Source organism: Brachycentrus maculatus, unplaced genomic scaffold (genome assembly GCF_059751285.1).
Source record: "Brachycentrus maculatus isolate JH-2025_06_01 unplaced genomic scaffold, ASM5975128v1 h1tg001291l, whole genome shotgun sequence".
NCBI classification, from domain to species: Eukaryota; Metazoa; Arthropoda; class Insecta; order Trichoptera; family Brachycentridae; genus Brachycentrus; species Brachycentrus maculatus.
In genome coordinates, this window is record NW_028281960.1 from 57,566 (window position 1) to 79,339 (window position 21,774).

Below are 21,774 nucleotides of genomic sequence, written 5' to 3' on the forward strand. Positions count from 1 at the left end.
GCATCTTGAGCCAGAAACGCGCCATAGCTGGCTTCACCCTGAAAACAAAACATGGGTTATTAATTTTTTACAACATTTTGAGTGTGTCCAAATACATGTTCAACAATCTGGGTTATATCCAATTATAGGAGTTATTTATCATATATATTTTTTGTTCGTAAGCTCCGTAAATGTCCATACTTCCATATTTTTCTTCATCTATGTTGAGATGTCAAAAAAAAAAGTTTTTATGTATGTTTACAACATTTTGAGTGTGTCCAAATACTTGTTCACAAAATCTGGATTATCTCCAATTACAGGAGTTATTTTCATATTATTTTTTGACATCTCATCAAAGATGAAGAAGACCCAGACTTCCATATTCTTCTTCATCTTTGATGAGATTTCAAAAAATAATACAAATTTATGTTATTTAATCACAATACAACCAGTATTTTTCTTATTAATATCTAAGAGTTACAAGCACTATCCGTTCTAGAGTTCCGTATTAGGAATATAAGCTTAATAATAAAAATGAAAATGGTGTTTCTGGCGTTTCTCATGTGTGTGATTATAATCCAGGATTCAGACCTCATATACTTATAAAAGAGTTTCTGCTTAGTAAAAAGCTTCTTTACATCTCACCAATAGATGTCTCTAGTGAAGTTCTAGTGATTCAAGAACAAGGTTTCTAAATTGGTTCATATATATATAACTTCCAAGAATTTTAGTAGTCTGGTTGTCAATAATGGGTAGAATTGGTGAATGTCACTCGTGTGTAAATTGATCACTTAAACCAGCCTATGACGGTCGTCAGCCCCGTAAATGCCCAGAATTCTATATTCTTCTTCATCTTTGATGAGATGTCAAAAAATAATATGAAGAATACTACTATAATTGGAGATAATGAACAAGTATTTGGACACACTCAAAATGTTGTAAATTTAAAATCAAGTTATCCGATGAGTAAATGATCCGGGGTTCAGATCTTGCATTTATCTAATTAAAAGGATCTCTGCTAAATTAAATCTTTCTCAATCCAACAAAGATTGCTGTTGTGAAATCATATGTACCTACTGTGTCATGATATTCATTGTGTATCTAGGAGTTAAAAAATTGAGTAGAGTGATTGTAAATCATAGGTAGAATGGTGAATGTTACACTTGTGTAAAGTGATCAATTTACCAGCCTATAACAAGTCATAAACTCTGTAAATATTCAGACTTCTATTCTTCCTGTCTACCATATCAGGGAAGCGGCGTGATGGTAAGTTTAGATATTAAAAAAAGTTATAAAGTAAAGTATCCAAAAGAACACTTATTATTGCGAGAAAATGAACATGTTAAAAAATAATAGGAATAATAATAGTATTTTATCCTACTATTTGATGAGTCATAATAGTTTTTTTTAATGATATTGCTAATTCAATATTTTTTCATCTCTAATTTGTAATTCTTTGTAAAATGTTTTTCATTCATAACTTGATCAATTGTAATTGATGTTATTTTTTCGTTTATATGTGTAACCAAACATTATATCATATGACTAGTAATTCAAACGGCTGTATACTCGTATGGTTCAAACTTTAACAAGTATGTTTTGATTGGTTGAAAGATATTGCTTCTCAGCAATAAGCCTGGCAATATATCAACGGGGAATTTAATAAAAATTAAATTAAATTAATAAACATGATATTTTTTCGACATATCAACATAGATGAAGAAGAAAATGAAAGTATGGACAATTACGGGGCTTACAACCGTCATAGGCTGGTTTAAGTGATCACTTTACACAGTTGTAACATATAACAATTCTGCCCATTATTGATAACCCACTACTCAAATTCTTGGATGTTCTGTATATAAATATATGATTATATTTCGAAACATTGTACAAGAATCACTAGAATTTTCAAAAGAGACACCTATTAGTGGGTTAATCTAGGATTCGGCCCTCACATGCAAATATAAGAGTTTCTGCTCAATATAAAAGCTTCTTCATCTCACCAAAAGATGTCTCTTGTAAAAATTCTAGTGATTCTTGTACAATGTTTCGGAATTGAATAATGCATATAGAACTTCCAAGATTAACTTTCAAGTAGTGTGGTTGTCAATTATGGGTAGAATTGGTGAATGTTACACGTGTATAAAGTGATCACTTAAACCAGCCTATGATGGTCGTCAGCCCCGTAAATGCCCAGACTTCCATAGTCTTCTTCATCTTGTGATGAGATGTCAAAAAATAATATGGATAATACTCCTATTATTAGAAATAATCCAGATTTGTGAACAAGTATTATTGACGACCACACTACTTAATTTCTTTGAACTTCTAATAAATATGTTGATCGAACTAGAAATACAGTGTTTAAATTCACTTCAATTTACTAGAGACATCCATGGTGGGATGAGGTAACCTTTTTTATTAATGAGGAACTCTTTCATTTGTATGTGACGTCCGACGCCTGGATTATATTCACATACTCGAGAGACGAAGAAGAATATTCTTGTTCATCTACTTTGAGATGTCAAAAAAATAATGCCAAAAATAACTTCTAAATGGAGATGAGACAGATTTGTAAAAAAAGTATTTGGATAAACTCAATATGTTATATAATTAATGTACTCGTTGTGTACGTTTGTTATATAAACCATTTATGCATTTTCACGCCTCCTCCGCCTCCGTAGTGTAATGTTCAGCACGCTCGGCTACCGTTTTGGAGGTCCCGGGTTCGATTCCCAAGAGGGGTAAAAATAAATATAAGTGATTTTTTCACTGTCATATTTATTCAATATTACCTGGACTGGTACCTGAAGCGGAGGGCTGATCACCTTTCCTTCATGTGTAAACGATCAAGATAACACCGTGTTCATATGACGCAGTGCCCTATGCACCATTGGGGTGCGGATAAGGGTTTTATTATTGTTATGCATTTTCACACATATAAAAGGCGAAAATTTGAAAAAAAAAATTTAATTTAAATAAATTATTTCCTTATTTTACCATTCAAATATCTATCATACATGGTTTTGCCGCGCATTTAATCACTAAATCAATGAAGTTATCATTGATTTAGTAATTCTTCTGACGAAAAGACGGGTACGCCTCGAAACCGGTTGAAAAAAATCTTTGTGAGTGGTTAAATACTAACATTACACGCATTTTGTAAAAAAAGTAAAATTTACTAAAACCATAATGTAAATATAAAAAATATTACTAAAATATTATTATCAGTTTGTGAGAAAAATTAAAAAAAATTAATATTTTACATGTCCCAAAGCAACCACGCTGGCAATCGCTAAGAAAAGGAGAGTGGTCTTCATGGTGAACTGCTGGAAGAACTTCGCAGAAGGAACTGATAATATTTCTACCAATTTCCATGGTTTATATACGATTTTTAAACTGAAAATAATAAGGTTTTACGTATTCAATTAGTTTTTTTACATAAAAATTCACGAATACCTTTTTTGCTGTGAACTATCTAATTTTACACGTGGATCTACAAACAAAACATTGATTTAAATACAAAATGTCTGACGTACAATAAACTTCTACGTACTTAATCGTTAATATGAATACGTTTATAAACCTTAATAATGGTTTCATTTTTTTGAGGTGCTATTATTTCAAATATTTCCTTTTGAAATTATATTTTATACAAAACTTTTTACACCAAGTGACGACGATTACATTGAATCTCGTCAACCCCGTCTGTCCCGTTAATTTGAATCCATTGAATTAAAAAAATATATCACAAAGTAAGTACTAAAAGATCTTTTTCTTCTGCTTGGTGTAAGCCTTGTGGCGTAGTGTGTGTTTTTAAGAGGGATTAGCCTCTCGATTCCCAGCTGTCGATTCATCTCTTTGGTGGTCTGCTGTACATTGCAATGTGGGGGAGTCTGGATGGTTCCATTCTCCTCACATGCGCATACCATTGTCTCCTCCGTTGCCTTGTCTCCTTCGTTACCTAACGACATATTTGATCGTGCATATTTCATATTATTTTTTGATATCTCATCAAAGATGAAGAAGAATATGGAAGTCTGGGCATTTACGGGGCTTACGACCGTCATAGGCTGGTTTGAGTGATCACTTTACACACGTGTAACATTCACCAATTCTACCCAATATGGACAACCACACCACTCAAATTCTTGGAAGTTCTATATATATGAACCAATTTAGAAACCTTGTTCATGAATCACTAGAACTTCACTAGAGACATCTATTGGTGAGATGTAAAGAAGCTTTTTATTAAGCAGAAACTCTTATATTAGTATGTGAGATCCGAATCCTGGATTATAATCACACACATGAGAAACGCCAGAAAATACCATTTTCATTTTTATTATTAAGCTTATAATTTGACCAGATAATTTATTTACAACATTTTGAGTGTGTCCAAATACTTGTTCACAAAATCTGGATTATCTCCAATTACAGGAGCTATTTTCATATTATTTTTTGATATCTCATCAAAGATGAAGAAGAATATGGAAGTCTGGGCATTTACGGGGCTTACGACCGTCATAGGCTGGTTTGAGTGATCACTTTACATATTTCCCTTATCCTGGCGTTCCTTATTATTATCTCGTAGGCTCTTGCAGATACACTCTTTAGAGCAAGGGTGGCCAACCCGCGGCCCACGGGCCGCATGCGGGCCGCCAGGTGACTAATTGCGGCCCGCGGAGTATTTCGCATATTTTTTCTTTAAGTGTACTTTAAACCACCAAAAGAACATTCCACCGTGCGAAGTTCATATCATATCTCATATATGGAAGTATTTCACTATCGTGACAATTTCAAGACCCATATAATGGCGTCAAGTAGTAAAGACGTTGAACCAAAGAAGAGAAGAGTAACATAAGAAATAAAAAGTTTTCTGATTATTTTTTGTATTGCCTAATTCTAATTTAAAAAAACATGTTTCAGTCTCATTTTTGTTACATCTACAGATGATTTTTTTTTTAATGTAAAAAAAATTATCTAAATATATAAATATAAAGATATATATAATATATATATATATATATATATATATATACATATATATATATATATATATATATATATATATATATATATATATATATATATATATATATATATATATATATATATATATATATATATATATATATATATATATATATATATATAAATATATATACCCGTGCTCTATGCACCCTATGCACCCCAATGGTGCATCGGGCACTACATTATACAAACACAGTGTTAACACGAAGGAAAGGTGATCAGCCCTCCGCTTCAGATACCTGTCCAGGGTAATATTCAGTAAATATTATAGTGAAAAAATCTCTTATATTTATGTGACCCCCCTGGGAATCGAACCCGGGACCTCTAGAACGGTACCCGAGAGTATTGACCATTACACTACGGAGGCGGCGGGTTTATTATGGTATCTATTTCTAATAACGAGTCGCTTAGGCTCACAGAAATAGTTTAATATCAAATATTGCTTGCTTATTTGCTCTACTTCACCATACCAGTCTGATGATGTCGGTAACGACGAAACCCGGTCGCTGGTCAAATAAAAAAGTGGAAAAGCTAAAAATATTGGTTTTAATCTAATAATAAATTATGGTGAAGTGAAGGGTTAAGTGTAGGGGTGTGTAATGAATGAAAAACACTGTTATTAAGTTTTAAAAAAATTAAACAACAAATATGCGTAAATATAATATCCATTTGCGCGTTTCCTCATTCATTTTTTTTTTAATTTTCCTTTACAATAAAACTGTATTTGATTATAGAATTAATGTTACAAACGTTTTTTTGTATTTTTTATGGACACGCGTATTAAGCATGAAAAAGTAATTTTGGGCGTAATTATGAAAAAAAAACTCATTTTGTATGAAAATTCCTCAAATTTTATGCTTAAAAATCGTATTTAAACCATGGAAATTCGTGGAATAAACATTAGTTCCTTCTGCGAAGTTCTTCCAACGGTACACCATGAAGTCTGCTCTACTTTTCTTGGTGATTGCCAGCGTGGTAGCTTTGGGACACGTAAGACATTCATTATTTATTTTATCTTTATCGTATATTAACTTTATCAACAACAAAAATCACGATCAGGTATGCCAAACACTTCAAAGTGGTCAGGTTAGAAATCGTAATAATCGGCGGGTATGTATGAGGAGATGCATGAACTTGGAAGAGGCGAAGAATGTTTGCAAAGACAGAGTGGTGTGGCGTTCTATTCTCTCTGCCTACCCTTGCGGTATTCACATTCATTATTCGTATTTTAAGATATTTCATTCAGTGATGAATTTTACAGCCTTTCGTTGTATGAATTAGATTTTAGAAGGGTTAATTACTTTTTTTTTAATCTATTTAAATTTTTGCTTACATTATTTGTTATTTATTAATTTTTAAACAATAAAATCACAAATATTTCTCTTATTTAAAAAATGTGCTATACGCATGTCTAGCGTATAAGGTAGAACAGCTTCTAATCTCTTAAGAATAACCTTCAGGTTTAAAAACATTTATTTTCCTACTCGCAATTACTACATACCTTCCTTCGTTCCGATCCTTCTTGGCGAAGAGTTACGAACAACAGTTTTATCTACATAAAAAAATTGATTGATTTTTCACTGTATTTTCACTCCAAGAAAGAATAAGGAATACCAGGATAAGAGAAATAGTCGCTAGGTAGGGAAGGCAACGAAGAGGACAATGGTATGCGCATGTGAGGAGAATGGAACCATCCAGACTCCTCCACTATTCTGCAAACTCAAAGGTAGACTACTAAAAAAGTTGATTAACAGCTGGGAATCGACATCCTAGGAGATTAATCCTTCTTTAAAAAAAGAACTTGCCAGAAGACCTACATTAAGAGAAACATAAGAATAAAAAGAAGTTTTATCCACGACACCTCATTCATATGTACCTTTTTTAAGATTTCGATAATATTACTTTCAATTACAATTTGGTTTTATTTGATTTGATTATTGACTCTAAGTGTTTGATTTTCAGGGTACCGCTACATACCAAGCGTTTTTGACTCAAGACGCCTGCGCAAGGTACACGAAAGTCAATCCAGACCTCGCGGAGCAACTCAGAGATCATAACTACTCGAGTGAGAGCTTCATCTTGAAGAAGTACGTTATGTGCGTGTACAAAACCCTGGAAATGTTGAACAACGATGGAACTATCAACTTCACCGTAGCCAGTCAATATTATACCGGTCTTCTTGGCACCGCTAAGTTCGGCTTGGACTTGGCCGTCTGCAACGAACGGAAGGCCATCACCAAAATAGGCAGGCTGTACAGGATTCTCCAATGCCTCAACGTCATAGATTTTGGTTATATCACAGTGCTGGATCATTACGACGATTGAGATGCTGAATTTGATTTTCTTAAAAAGTATTTTGTATAATGTATTTACTCGTATACGTTTATAATAAAACATGAACTTGTTTTTTGCGTGAGAAAATATATGTTATACGATAATTATTTATTTTATTTAAATATTGAAACTAAGATTATGTATTCATGCCTACATTTTATTTCAAATATGAAACTTATAAAAAGCATACTTAGAAATTGTCTTATGAACGAGAACCTGGAGACGTGCTAAAATGCAAGAGGCAACGACATTGTTCGCAACAAGAAGTGTTTTTTTAATACCTTACTTTAAAACATTTTTTCAATATCTAAACTAACCATCACCCCGCTTCCCCGCAATGGTAGACAGAAAGAATATAAGTCTTAGTATTTACAGGGTTTATGACTTGTTATAGGCTGGTTAATTGATCACTTAACCCAAGTGTAACATTCACCATTCAACCTTTGATTCACAATCACTCTACTCAATTTTAACTCCTAGACGCAACTTAATACGATGAATCTCATGACACAGTATATATGAGTTCACAACAGCAATCTTTGTTGGATTAAGAAATATTTATTTTGCAGAGGTCCTTTCAATTAGATATATGCAAGATCTGAACCCTGGATCATTTTTACTTACTGAAAAATACCTGATAACTTGATTTTAAATTTACATTTTGAGTGTGTCCAAATACTTGTTCACAAATCTGGATTATCTCCATTTATAGTTTTTTTTATATTATTTTTTGATATCTCATCAAAGATGAAGAAGAATATGGAAGTCTGGGCATTTACGGGGCTGTGAGTATAATCCAGGATTCGGACCTCACATACTAATAAAAGAGCTTCTGCTTAGAAAAACTTATTTTCATATCACCAAAAGTTGTCTCCAGTGAAGTTCTTGTGATTCAAGAAGAACGTTTCAAAAAAATTGAAAAGTGTGGTTGTCTATTGACCCCATTATAATTGGTAGAATTGGTGAATGTTACACGTGTGTAAAATAATCACTTAAAACAGCCTATGACGGTCGTCAGATACGTAAATACCCATACTTCTATATTCTTCTTCATCTTTGATGAGATGTCAAAAAATAACTTGATTTTTTTATGAAGCTTTCATCTGCATTCACCATACCCTGTATTCATATACATAATTCCGCCAGCTTTTCTTATAAACAACACAACAAATAACTCCTAATGTGTGAATACCCACATTTGTAAACAAGTATTTGGACAAACTCAATATCAAATTTAAATTCAAAATGAATACATTTGGTTTTTTTTAAAAATCTGCAATAAATGTCCTAAAAAGGAGGTTTTCCGGATTGATTACAACAGTGCTGAGCCCGCAACCGGTGTGCCGTGAACCGGATATAGGTGTGCCACGATCAAATTCAATGCATTTGACATTTTACAATTTTTCATTATGTATTTAATGACACGATGACAAATTATTTTTCATAATATTGTCTGTTTTTCAAAATGTAGGATTTAATAATTTAACCTCTCTCTCTCTCAACCCTTATCCGCACTCCAATAGTGAATAGGGCACTGCATCATATAAACGCAGAGTTATCTTGATGGTTACCACATGAAGGAAAGGTGATTAGCCCTCCGCTTCGGGTACGCATTTAATAAATATTATACTGAAAAAATCATTTATATTTATTTCACCCCTCCCCTGGAAATCGAACCCGGGACCTCTAGAACGGTAGATGAGAGTGCTGACCATAACACTACGGATGCGGATAATAATTACTACAATGAAATAATTTTTCAATGGTCCATGTACTTTAGCTTTTAGTGTGCCGCGGAATACTAGGAAGAATTTTAGTGTGTCGTAGGTAAGAAAACTTTAACCAGGTTATTTTAATCTCATCTACTTTTTATTTATAAAAAACAGTGTAGTTAAAAGATTAATTAAATAATTAAATTCATTTCCCAGACATTTCTAACGCTGTTTCTCTCCAATAAAGAGACTAAGTTTTTGTGCTTTCGGAGTGTTTATATATATATATATATATATATATATACATATATATATATATATACATATATATATATATATATATATATATATATATATATATATATATATATATATATATATATATATATATATATATATATATATATATATATATATATATATATATATATGTGTATATATGTATATATATATATATATATATATATATAATATATATATATATATATATATATATATATATATATATATATATATATATATATATATATATATATATATATATATATATATATATATATATATATATATATATATATATTTATTTATTTATATATTAAATCATTGAATATATAGAACCCAAAAATACACATTAACATTGAGTCAATGAAATTCATTTTCAAAACACTAGGATAAAATTGAAAAGCATGAATGATTTGCGAAACAGAAGTTTGCCGTTGTAATTTTATTGGCGCTTAGTAAAATAGACAATAAGTACACATATAACGTACCGGTACATACTTTATAAAAGGGTATTTTTGTAACTAAATCGAATTCAATCATCGTATTCATCCAGCACCGTGATATAAGCATGATCGATGTCGTTCAGGCATTGGAGAATCCTGTACAGCCTGCCTATTTTGGTGAAGGCCTTCCGTTCGTTGCAGAGGGCCAAGTCTACTCCGAATTTAGGGGTGCCGAGGAGGTTGCCATAATACACACTGGCCACGACGAAGTTGATAGTTCCATCCTTGTTCACCATGTCGAGGGTCTTGTGCACGCACATCACGTACATCTTCACGATGAAGCTCTCATTCGAGTAGTCGTGGTTTCTGAGCTTCTGCGCTAGAACTGGATTGACGTTATATTGATTAGCGCAGGCATCTTGAGCCAGAAACGCGCCATAGGTGGCAGAACCCTGAAAATAAAACAATAAGGTGTTAATTTTTTATTTAATTTGCATATTAATTTATGCAATATACTTACAAGACAATCGATACTTTTATTATTTTTTATTGATACCGTGTATTTGTGAATAAGAATAGTGTCATATTCCTTGTGATTGTATATGGGAATCAAGTTGTGGTATTATAGAAATTGAATCGTGAACTTATGACTTTTAATCAGCTCGAAACAAAACTAATGAACCACAGCCGAATTCTTGTAATTTATAAATTAAAAAAAAAAATTCAAACAAACATCATATATTCTGTTCTAGAGATTGGTAGTAGTAATAAATATAGTATTTTATCCTAATATTTGATTAGTCATTTTGCTATATTGGTTTTCCTTACGAAATTCGAATCATACTACATAATTAAATTTCATACGAACATCACACACACACACACACACACACACACACACACACACACACACACACACACACACACACACACACACACACACACACACACACACACACACACACACACATTCATTCATTTGCTAGATCTACACTGAATATTTTGTACTAATCTTTATGTTTCTGCGGTTAGCTATAATTGGCTTGTTTAATGTATATTTTTTTATTTTTTTGTTTTACATATGATTCTGTTGTTAACCCTTATAAAAAATAAAAAATAAAAATCGCTAATTCAAAGTTTTTTTTCATCTCCAGTTTATAGGCATTTGTAAAAATGTTGTTCATTCATGCTGTATATAAATATTTATTGATTGTTTTTTTGTTTATATTTATAACCAAGCACTATAAACTAAATAACAACCATCACGCCTCTTCCCCGTAGGGGTAGACAACTCTGTCTTTGGTTACATTCTTCGCCTTTTCCACATTCATGCATCCCCTCATACATACCCGACGATTATTTCGACTCTTACCCTGACCGTTATTTAAACACCTGATCGTGCCAAGTTTTTTTTCGGTCTTTCATTGCTTCTTTTTCCAACTTCATTCGTCTCATGAATTTGTTTTACTCGTTCATTCGTTCCACATGTCCAAACCATCTCAACACAACTTACTTTATTTTATCAATTATGGTTATCTCAGCTTTGCATTCCTTATTTCACCATTCGAACATCTATCATATAAAACATGGTTTTGCCGCACACTAAATCACTAAATCAATGAAGTTATCATTGATTTAGTCATTGTTCTGACGAAGAGACGGGTACGCCTCGAAACCGATTGGAAATAATCTTAGTGAGTGGTTATATACTAACATTACAAAAAAAATGTAAAAAAAAGGAAAATTTACTATGATCATAATGTAAATGTAAAAAATATTACTAAAAATTTTTTTGTTTTTGAAAAATTGAATAAATAAATATCTTACATGTCCCAAAGCAACCACGCTGGCAATCACTAAGAAAAGGAGAGTAGTCTTCATGGTGAACTGCTGGAAGAACTTCGCAGAAGGAACTGTTAATATTTCTACCAATTTCCATGGTTTAAATACGATTTTTAACTGAAAATAATAAGGATTTACATATTCAATTAATTTTTTTTACGTAAAATTTTACGAAAACCTTTTTTGCTGTAAACTATCTCATTCTACACGTGAATCTACAAACAAAACATTGATATAAATACAAATATCTGACGTACAATAATTATTTACGTACTTAATCGTTGATACGAATACGTACCTAATATCATTAATTTCCTTGAAAGCGTCGAAGTAGGCGGTTTCATTTTTTGAGGTGTTATTATTTCAAACATTTCCTTTTGAAAACATATTTTATACAAGACTTTTTACACCTTGGTGTAACGTCACTTGTGTGTAACGTCACTTTTTACACCTTGGTGTGACGTCACTTGTGACGTCGGTAAAATTTAGTTCTGTCAACCCCGTCTGTTCCGAGATAATCAAACCCTATTGAATTTAAAACAACAATATAAAATATAATTAATTCTGTACACAGTCAAACAAGAAAATGAAATGTTTAAATACATACATTATTTTTCAAATGATGATTTTTTTATACATTTATTTCGACAGATAGTCAATATAGGTGAACAAAAATAGTTGGGTAATTACAGGGCTTATGTCATGTCGTAAGCTGGTTAAATGACCTCTTTATACACGTGATGCATTCACCATTCTACCAGTGATTGAGAATCACCCTACAATTTTTTTTAAACTCCTATATTTATCATTAATCTAAATCCAACAAAGATGGTTCTCTTTAACTCATATCGCTCACTCCTTTCAAGAACGTCATAAATCAACTAACTTGATTTTTCAGGAGAACGCATTTAAAGTTTGAAAATATAATACAATGTATTAAAAATAAATATCTAGCCACTTATTGAACTTAACAGTGTGCAACATGTATTTTTAGGTAAAACCTGGTGGTTTTTTCTCCATTGGAAATATATTTAGTATATTTTTAAAAAAATTATTAAACAATACCTTTTCTTCAAAATGCAAAAAAAAACACTTTCTGCCTTGTAGCGGGTAAATATTGAGTTAAAAATATGCCGCTTTTACTATAGTACATTTTCTGGGCACTCCGAAAACATGCACAACTGAAAATTGATGATCTTTTATTTATTTTTTTTGTATGACGTTCTTGAAAGGATTGAGCGATATGAAGTGTCATGAGATGAATTGAATATTATTATTCTTAATATTTAAAAAACTACTTTTTTTTAACCACTTTTTGAAAAAGTCTTGATAAAGAAGCGGTTAGCTTCGAAACCGGTAGGCATTAAAATCAAGTTATAAAAAAATATTTCTAGTAATTTTAAAACAAAGTTACATTTTAATTATAAAATGGAAAATCACAAGGTTTCTGCTTAATAAAAGCTTTCCTCATCCTACCATAGATGTCTCTAGTAAACTCTCGCTTAGTGTGTTTCGAGTTCGATCAATGTATCTAGAAGTTTCTATTGTAGAATTTGAGTAGTGTGGTTGTCAATCATGAGTAGAATTGGTGAATATTACACGTGTGTAAAGTGCACATTTAACCAAGCCTATGACGGTCGTAAGCCCTGTAAATGCCCAGACTTATATATTTTTCTTCGTCAATGTTGGGATGTTAAAAAAAATGTAAAAATAACTCCCGATTGGAGTAAATTCAGATTTGTGAAAAAGTATTTGGACACACTCAAAATGTAGTCGCTTATTTCCTCTCTCTCGACATATCGCTATATATGGTATGAAACGTTTTGATTTTTATCACTAGTCTATTTTTGATTGGCTGGAAGATTTTCTTTTATTTATTTTCTGTACTTGAAGTTTAAATAAATAAGTAAATAAATATCGGAGTGGAGCTATGGTAGAGTAAAGGGTTAAGTGTAGGGGTGTGTTAGTGATTTGTGGTGAAGGAAAATGAACTGTTATAAAATAATAAAAAAACAACAAATGTGCGTAATATATAAGATACAATTACGCGTTACCTCTTCCATTTTTTATAAATTTTCTTTTAAAATAAAACTGTATGTGATTATAGAATTAATCTTACAGCCGTTTTTATATATTTTTATGGACACGCGTATTAGGTATGAAAAAGTATTTAAAGCATTATTATGAAAAAAAACTCATTTTGTATGAAAATTCCTCAAATTTAATGCTTAAAAATCATATATAAACTATGGAAATTCATGGAATAATCATCAGTTCTTTTTACGAAGTTCTTCCAACAGTTCACTATGAAGACTACTCTCCTTTGCTTAGTGATTGCCAGCGTGGTTGCTTTGGGACATGTGAGATATTAATTCAATTATTTTATCTTTTTCTTATCTTATATTCTCATCAAAAAGAAGATAAACTCTTCGTTATCGAATTTGATTTAATAGTTTTTTTCATGTGAGAGAATTTTATTTATTTTTTAAGAATATAAATCTTGGGTGTGTCAAAATCCATGTTTTCAAGTCTGGGTTTCTCCAATCGGGAGTAATTATTACATTTTGGCATCTCGACATAGATGTAGAAGAATATGAATGTCTTACTTAACCAGTAAGACGTCAGTAAGTTGTCCGCCTCCGTAGTGTAATGGTCAGCACGCTCGGCTACCGCACTGGAGGTCCCGGGCTCAAATAAATATAATTGATTTATTCACTCTTATATTTATTCAATTTTACCCTGGGGAAGTGTAGGGCTGATCACCTTTCATTCATGTGGTAACGATCAAGATAACACTGCATTCATATGATGCAGTGCCCTATGCACCTACATAAATATATTTACACGCGATATTATTCTTATTTCAAGAGATTTCATACAGTTTCGCAGATGAATTTCACTACCTTTCGTTGTATGAATTTTTAACTGGTTGATTAATATTTTTTTGGGAAAAAGTTTGATATAAAATTTGGGAATTTGAAAAATAAGAAGATGTTTTATCCACGACACCTCATTCAGACGTACCTCTTTTGAAATTTCGATAACAATGCTTTCGACTGTTTCAGTTTTTTTTTCTTGTATTATTTGAATTGATTATTGACTCTAAGTGTTTGATTTTCAGGGTACCGCTACATACCAAGCGTTTTTGACTCAAGACGCCTGCGCAAGGTACACTAAAGTTAATCCAGACCTCGCGGAGCAACTCAGAGATCACAACTACTCGAGTGAGAGCTTCATCTTGAAGATGTATGTCATGTGCGTGTACAAAACCCTGGACATGTTGAACAAAGATGGAACTATCAACTTCACCGTAGCCAGTCAATATTATACCGGCCTTCTTGGCACCGCTAAGTTCGGCTTGGACTTGGCCGTCTGCAACGAACGGAAGGCCATCACCAAAATAGGCAGGCTGTACAGGATTCTCCAATGCCTCAACGTCCTAGATTTTGGTTATATCACAGTGCTGGATCATTACGACGATTGAGATGCTGAATTTGATTTTCTTTAAAAGTATATTGTATAATGTGTTTACTCGTAAACGTTTATAATAATACATGAACTTGTTTTTTGCGTGAGAAAATATATGTTTTACGAAAAAATTTTATTTTATTTAAATATTGAAACTAAGATTATGTATTCATGCTTACATTTTATTTCAAATTTGAAACTTATTAAAAGCAAACTTAGAAATTGTCTTATGAACGAGAACCTGGAAACGTGCTAAAAATGCAAGAGGCAAGGACATTGTTCGCAATAAGAAGTGTTTTTTTGGATACCTTACTTTAAAGTTTTTTCTAATGTAAACTAACCATCACGCCGCTTCCCCGCAACGGTAGACAGAAAGATAGGGCTGTGATTATAATCCAGGATTCGGACCTCACATACTAATAAAAGAGTTTCTGCTCAAAAAAAAAACTTCTTTTTATATCACCAAAAGATGTCTCTAGTGAAGTTCTTGTGATTCAAGAATAATGTTTCAAATTTGTTTCATAAATATAGAACTTCCAAGAATTTGAATAGTGTAGTTGTCTATTGACCCCATTATATGGGTAGAATTGGTGAATGTTACATGTGTGTAAAGTGATCACTTTAACCAGCCTATGACGGTAGTCAGCCCCGTAAATGCCCAGAATTCTATATTCTTCTTCATCTTTGATGAGATGTCAAAAAATAATATGAAAAATACTCCTATAATTGGAGATAATGAACAAGTATTTGGACACACTCAAAATGTTGTAAATTTAAAATCAAGTTATCAGGCATTTTTCAGTAAGCAAAAATGATCCGGGGTTCAGATCTTGCATTTATCTAATTAAAAGGATCTCTGCTAAATTAAATCTTTCTCAATCCAACAAAGAGCTGTTGTGAATTCATATGTACTGTGTCATGAGTTTCATCGTGTATCTAGGAGTTAAAAAATTGTGATTGATTGTGAATCATAGGTAGAATGGTGAATCTTACACTTGTGTAAAGTGATCAATTAACCAGCCTATAACAAGTCATAAACTCTGTTAATATTCAGACTTCTATTCTTCCTGTCTACCATATCGGGGAAGCGGCGTGATGGTAAGTTTAGATATTTATTTTATTTTTATATGGTATCCAAAAGAACACTTCTGATTGCGAACAATGTCCTTGAATGAAGCTTTCATCTGCATTCACCATACCTGTATTCATATAATTTCACCAGTTTTTCTTATTAACAACACAACAAATAACTCTTAATGGGTGAATATCCACATTTGTACCTACCATAAACAAGTATTTGGACATACTCAGTATTAAATTTAAATTCAAAATGGAAAGGTGTTGCCGCACAGCGACTGCCGAATCAATTAATGACAATTTATTTTAATTCGTAATGCGACACCTTCCATGGTTTTCCAATATAAATATGGCACAAGATTTAAAAAAAAACATATGTCCTAAAAATGAGGTTTTCCGGATTGATTACAACAGTGCTGAACCCGCAACCGGTGTGCCGTGAACCGGATACAGGTGTGCCGCGATCAAATTCAATGTATTTGACATTTTACAATTTTTTATTATGTCTTTAATGACACTATGACAAATTATGTTTCATAATATTGTCTGTTTTTCAAAATGTAGGATTTAATAATTTAACTATCTCTCTCTCAACCCTTATCCGCACCCCAATGGTGAATAGGGCACTGCATCCTATAAACGCAGAGTTATCTCGATGGTTACCACATGAAGGAAAGATGATTAGCCCTCCGCTTCGGGTACGTATTTAATAAATATTAGACTGAAAAAATCATTAATATTTATTTCACCCCTTCCCTGGAAATCGAACCCGGGACCTCCAGAACGGTAGATGAGAGTGCTGACCATAACACTACGGATGCGGATAATAATTACTTTAATGAAATAATTTTTTAATGGTCTATGTACTTAAGCTTTTGGTGTGTCGCGGAATACTAAGAATTTTAGTATGTCGTAGGTAAGAAAAGGTGGCAGAGCACTGGATTACAGGGTTTCGTTTATTTCGTAATTCATTTTCAAAACACTAGGGTAAAATTAAAAAGCGTGAGTGATTTGCGAAACATATGTTTGCCGTAGTAATTTTATTGGCGCTTAGTAAAATAGACAATAAGTACATATATAACGTACTGGTACATACTTTATACAAGGGTATTTTTGTAACTTAATCGAATTCAATCATCGTATTCATCCAGCACCGTGATGTAAGCAGGATTGATGTCGTTCAGGCATTGGAGAATCCTGTACAGCCTGCCTATTTTGGTGAAGGCCTTCCGTTCGTTGCAGAGGGCCAAGTCTACTCCGAACTTAGGGGTGCCGAGGAGGTTGCCATAATACACACTGGCCACGACGAAGTTGATAGTTCCATCCTTGTTCACCATGTCGAGGGTCTTGTGCACGCACATGACGTACAACTTCACGATGAAGCTCTCATTCGAGTAGTCGTGGTTTCTGAGCTTCTGCGCTAGAACTGGATTGACGTTATATTGATTAGCGCAGGCATCTTGAGCCAGAAACGCGCCATAGCTGGCTGAACCCTTAAAAGAAAACAGTGGGGTATTAATATTTTATAATTTATATTTGGTGCAATAACTTTGTGATTTTCCGCTTTATTTTTAAACCACTACCTTAGCTCTTTTTATTGACATCTCATCAAAGATGAAGAAGAATATGGAAGTCTGGGCATTTACGGGGCTGACGACCGTCATAGGCTGTAATTAACTCCTGTAATTGGAGATAATCCAGATTTTTCAAACAAGTATTTGGACACACTCAAAATCCTGTCAATATTTTTTTAATTGCGTATATTTATTTTGACGACCCAGTTAGTCGAACCCCGGTCTCTTAGAATGGAGCCAAACGTTCTAAGAGACCACCACACTTTGTAAGGAGATAATTATTTTATTAAAATTAAACACTTGAATAATCCACTTAGTCGAGTTTTATTTTTATTTACGACTAGTTTCAAAAACGACAATTGTTTTTAACTTCTGGTACAAATTAAAACTTAATGTTTTAATTTGTACCAGAAGATGAAAACAATTGTCGTTTTTCGAAATTAGTCGTAAATAAAAATAAAGCTCGATTAAGTGGATTATTCAAGTGTTTAATTTTAATAAAATAATCATGTCATTCCACAAAGTTAATGCCGAATCAATTAATAATATAGGAGATATTTTTTTTATAAAATAGAGACTGGTTTATAATACTTATGTTTCTTATAATACTAATGCTTGTATTTTTAACGAAAATTACCTAAATATTTTTACGAGAAAATACTTACCGTACTAGAAATAAGGATAAAATAAACTGCTATTTTTGAAAAAAATCGAAACGCAAAATTGTATAATGTACAAGGGTTTGAAAATAAATTATATGATGATATTCCTGAATGTATGAACATTATTTTAATATTTTGTCGACTATCAGAAGATATAATTACGAATATATTTATATGATGTAAATAAAGTTTTAATTTTTTTTATTAATTTTAATATTTTCATTTCAAACCCTTATCCGCACCCCAATGGTGCATAGGGCACTGCATCATACAAACGCAGTGTTATCTTGATCGTTTACACATGAAGGAAAGGTGATCAGCCCTCCGCTTCAGGTACCAGTCCAGGGTAATATGGAATGAATAAAGGAGTGAAAAAAATCACTTTTATTTTATTGACCCCCCTGGGAATCGAACCCGGGACCTCCAGAACGGTAGCCGAACGTGCGGACCATTACACTAATATAACCTAACTAAAAAAAAAATAACATAAATTTAGCTAATATGGGTTAGTCGAAATGACGTCAAAAATTACGTTATTACTAGTTTATATTAATTTATTCTATTTCGTATTACGTTTTACGTATAACGCACTAAATGCGTAGTTCGTGACGAACACGTGATGCGCACATTACGTATTCATTATGAACTACGCATCAATTACTATGTATAATGTAACACATTTGCGTAGTGCGCATCACGTTTTACGTATAACGTATAACGTATTTTGAATAACGTATTTTATTTAAATGAGAATTAGTTTATTATTAGAATTTGTTTATAATTTATTTTTGAGGCACTTACATTGTGATTTTCCATTTCTTTATTAATTTAAATATAGCTTTGTTTAAATCACAAAAAGTATTTTAACTAACAAACTAACTAACCATCGCGCCGCATTCGATTCCCTCTGCTTCCCCGCAAGGGTAGGCAGAGAGAATCGAACGCCACACCACTCTGTCTTCCAAATTCATGCATCTCCTCATATATACCCGACGATTATTACGACTCCTCACCCGGCCGCTTTCAAGTATTTGACATACCTGATTGTGAGAAATTTACCTCGGTCTTCCTCTGCTTCTTTTTCAAACTACATTCCCCTCATAAAATTTGTTAAACCGTTCTTTCCTCACTCATACCTTCCACATGTCCAAACCATCTCAACACACCTTTCTTAATTCTATTGTTTTAATTAATATTTTACTACAACTTTATCATAATGTCTACCGGTTTCGAAGCTAACCGCTTGTTTATAAATTTGATTAATACTAAAACACTATCTACTTTTAAAAAAAAAACAAGATATTTTAATGGCTTTATTTTTTATGTTGATAAGCAGTCACAGTTAAAAGGGATCATGGATTTTATTCAACGGAAAAATCGTTTACTTGTGTATTTATAAGTCTGGGCATTTTCGGTCGTCAGCCCCATAAATGCCCAGACTTCCATATTCTTCTTCATCTTTGATGAGATGTCAAAAAATAATATGAAAATAACTCCTGTAATTGGAGATAATCCAGATTTTGTGATCAAGTATTTGGACACACTCAAAATGTTGTAAATAAATTATCTGGTGAAATTATAAGCTTAAATAATAAAAATGAAAATGGTATTTTCTGGCGTTTCTCATCTGTGTGATTATAATCCAGGATTCGGACCTCACATACTAATATATAAGAGTTTCTGCTTAGTAAAAAGCTTCTTTATATCTCACCAATAGATGTCTCTAGTGAAGTTCTAGTGATTCAAGAACAAAGTTTCTAAATTGGTTCATATTTATTTTTTTGGCATTTACTTTGTAGTAAAACATGATCAAATCTTAAATAAAGACGTTTGTTTTTAACCACTTGCGATTTATATTTATAAAATAAGATAAAAACTTTGTAGTTTTTTCTACATTAATTTTATTTGACCAGCAACCGGGTTTCGTCACAACCGACATCACTAGACTATGTCGGTAACGACGAAACCCAGTTGCTGGTCAAATAAAATTAATGTGCAAAAAACTAAATAGTTGTTAGTTTATTCTATTAAATGCAGTTCCACCAAGAAATGTCAGCACAAAACTTTAATCTAAGAAATCGTATTAAATCACTTTAAATTAAAGTAGAATATGGTATGATATACACAGCAAAAGATTAAAGATAACAAAAATAATAAGATTGTTTTAAGTAGAAATTGTATAAAAAATGTAATTTTACAAAATTAAATAAAAATTCAATTGAAAAAAATACATTCACGAAGGGATTGTCCTTGCAAAGAGACTACGTCTCGAAACCTGTTTACAAAAATCTCAGTGAGTCTACAAATTTTATTAAAATGAAACAGTTGAATAATCCACATTATCGAGTTTTATTTTTATTTACGACTAGTTTCGAAAACGACAATTGTTTTTATCTTCTGGTACAAATTAAAACTAACGAATAAAAATATATGTAGGTGTACATATAGGTTTATAAATATAGGTAGGGGGGTTAAGGAAGAACATATTTTGTGAAAGGAAACATTGATAATAATGGTGACATATTTTGAAACAGTATATTATTAATTATTGTTTTATCTGAATTTAAATTTTTATGTTTTTCTAAATTGTCTAAATTATTCATGACTTGACATTTATTTGTAACAGAGTGAAATAATTTAAGTGTATGAGAGTCAAATGAGTGGTTAGTTTCCATGATATGATTTGCAAATTCCGAAAAATTATTACTCGTTAGTCCACGACGATGTTCTCTAATTCTAATTCTAAGACTTCTCGCAGTTTGGCCAATATATATTTTTTTGTTGTATACAAACATTACATACATTTTTTTAAATATAAAAAATTAAAATTGACTGATACCATACTATAAATACTATGAATATTTAAAAAATCTTTAATTTTGTAAAAATATTAAATAAATAAATATCTTACATGTCCCAAAGCAACCACGCTGGCAATCACTAAGAAGAGGAGAGTAGTCTTCATGATGAGTAGTTGGAAGAACTTCGCAGCAGGAACTGATGATAATTCCACGAATTTCCATGGTTTATATACGATTTTCAAACCTTAAATTATGAGGATTTACATATTCAATATGTTTTTTCATGTAAAAAATTGATGAATTCCTTTTTTATTATAATACATCCATTTTTACGCGTAGATCTATAAATACATCTATGATTTCAATGCAAAATATCTGACGTACTACACATATCTACGTGTTCGTACATTATCGTTAATACGTATATATATATATATATATATATATATATATATATATATATATATATATATATATATATATATATATGTATATATGTTTGTTATATCAACAATTTCGGACAGTATCGGAGTAGGTGATTACATTTATTCTGAGATTATTTC

General features: G+C 31.9%; 2 protein-coding genes across 3 annotated transcripts in view; both read right to left on the reverse strand.

Annotated features, from left to right (window-relative positions):
- Positions 1-21,409, reverse strand: part of LOC148299185 (uncharacterized) — a 32,495-nt gene extending 11,086 nt beyond the window's left edge. The window contains exons 1-2 of one of the 2 annotated variants that reach the window (XM_088276318.1): positions 21,322-21,409; positions 17,182-17,667 (exon numbers count right to left, since the gene is read on the reverse strand). In XM_088276318.1, the coding sequence (XP_088132444.1) occupies positions 17,305-17,667; positions 21,322-21,375 (417 nt within the window). In that variant the 5' untranslated portion in view covers positions 21,376-21,409 and the 3' untranslated portion in view covers positions 17,182-17,304. Of the gene's footprint in view, positions 1-17,181; positions 17,668-21,321 lie in introns of those variants that run through there. The other variant, XM_088276319.1, reaches the window with a different exon arrangement.
- On the reverse strand, positions 9,762-11,674 carry LOC148299186 (uncharacterized). Its single transcript, XM_088276309.1, has 2 exons — positions 11,615-11,674; positions 9,762-10,239 (listed from the first exon to the last, which is right to left on the reverse strand). The coding sequence occupies exons 1-2, from the start codon at positions 11,666-11,668 to the stop codon at positions 9,877-9,879; spliced, it is 417 nt and encodes a 138-aa protein (XP_088132435.1). The 5' UTR covers positions 11,669-11,674; the 3' UTR covers positions 9,762-9,876.
- Positions 21,410-21,774: the final 365 nt, after the last annotated feature.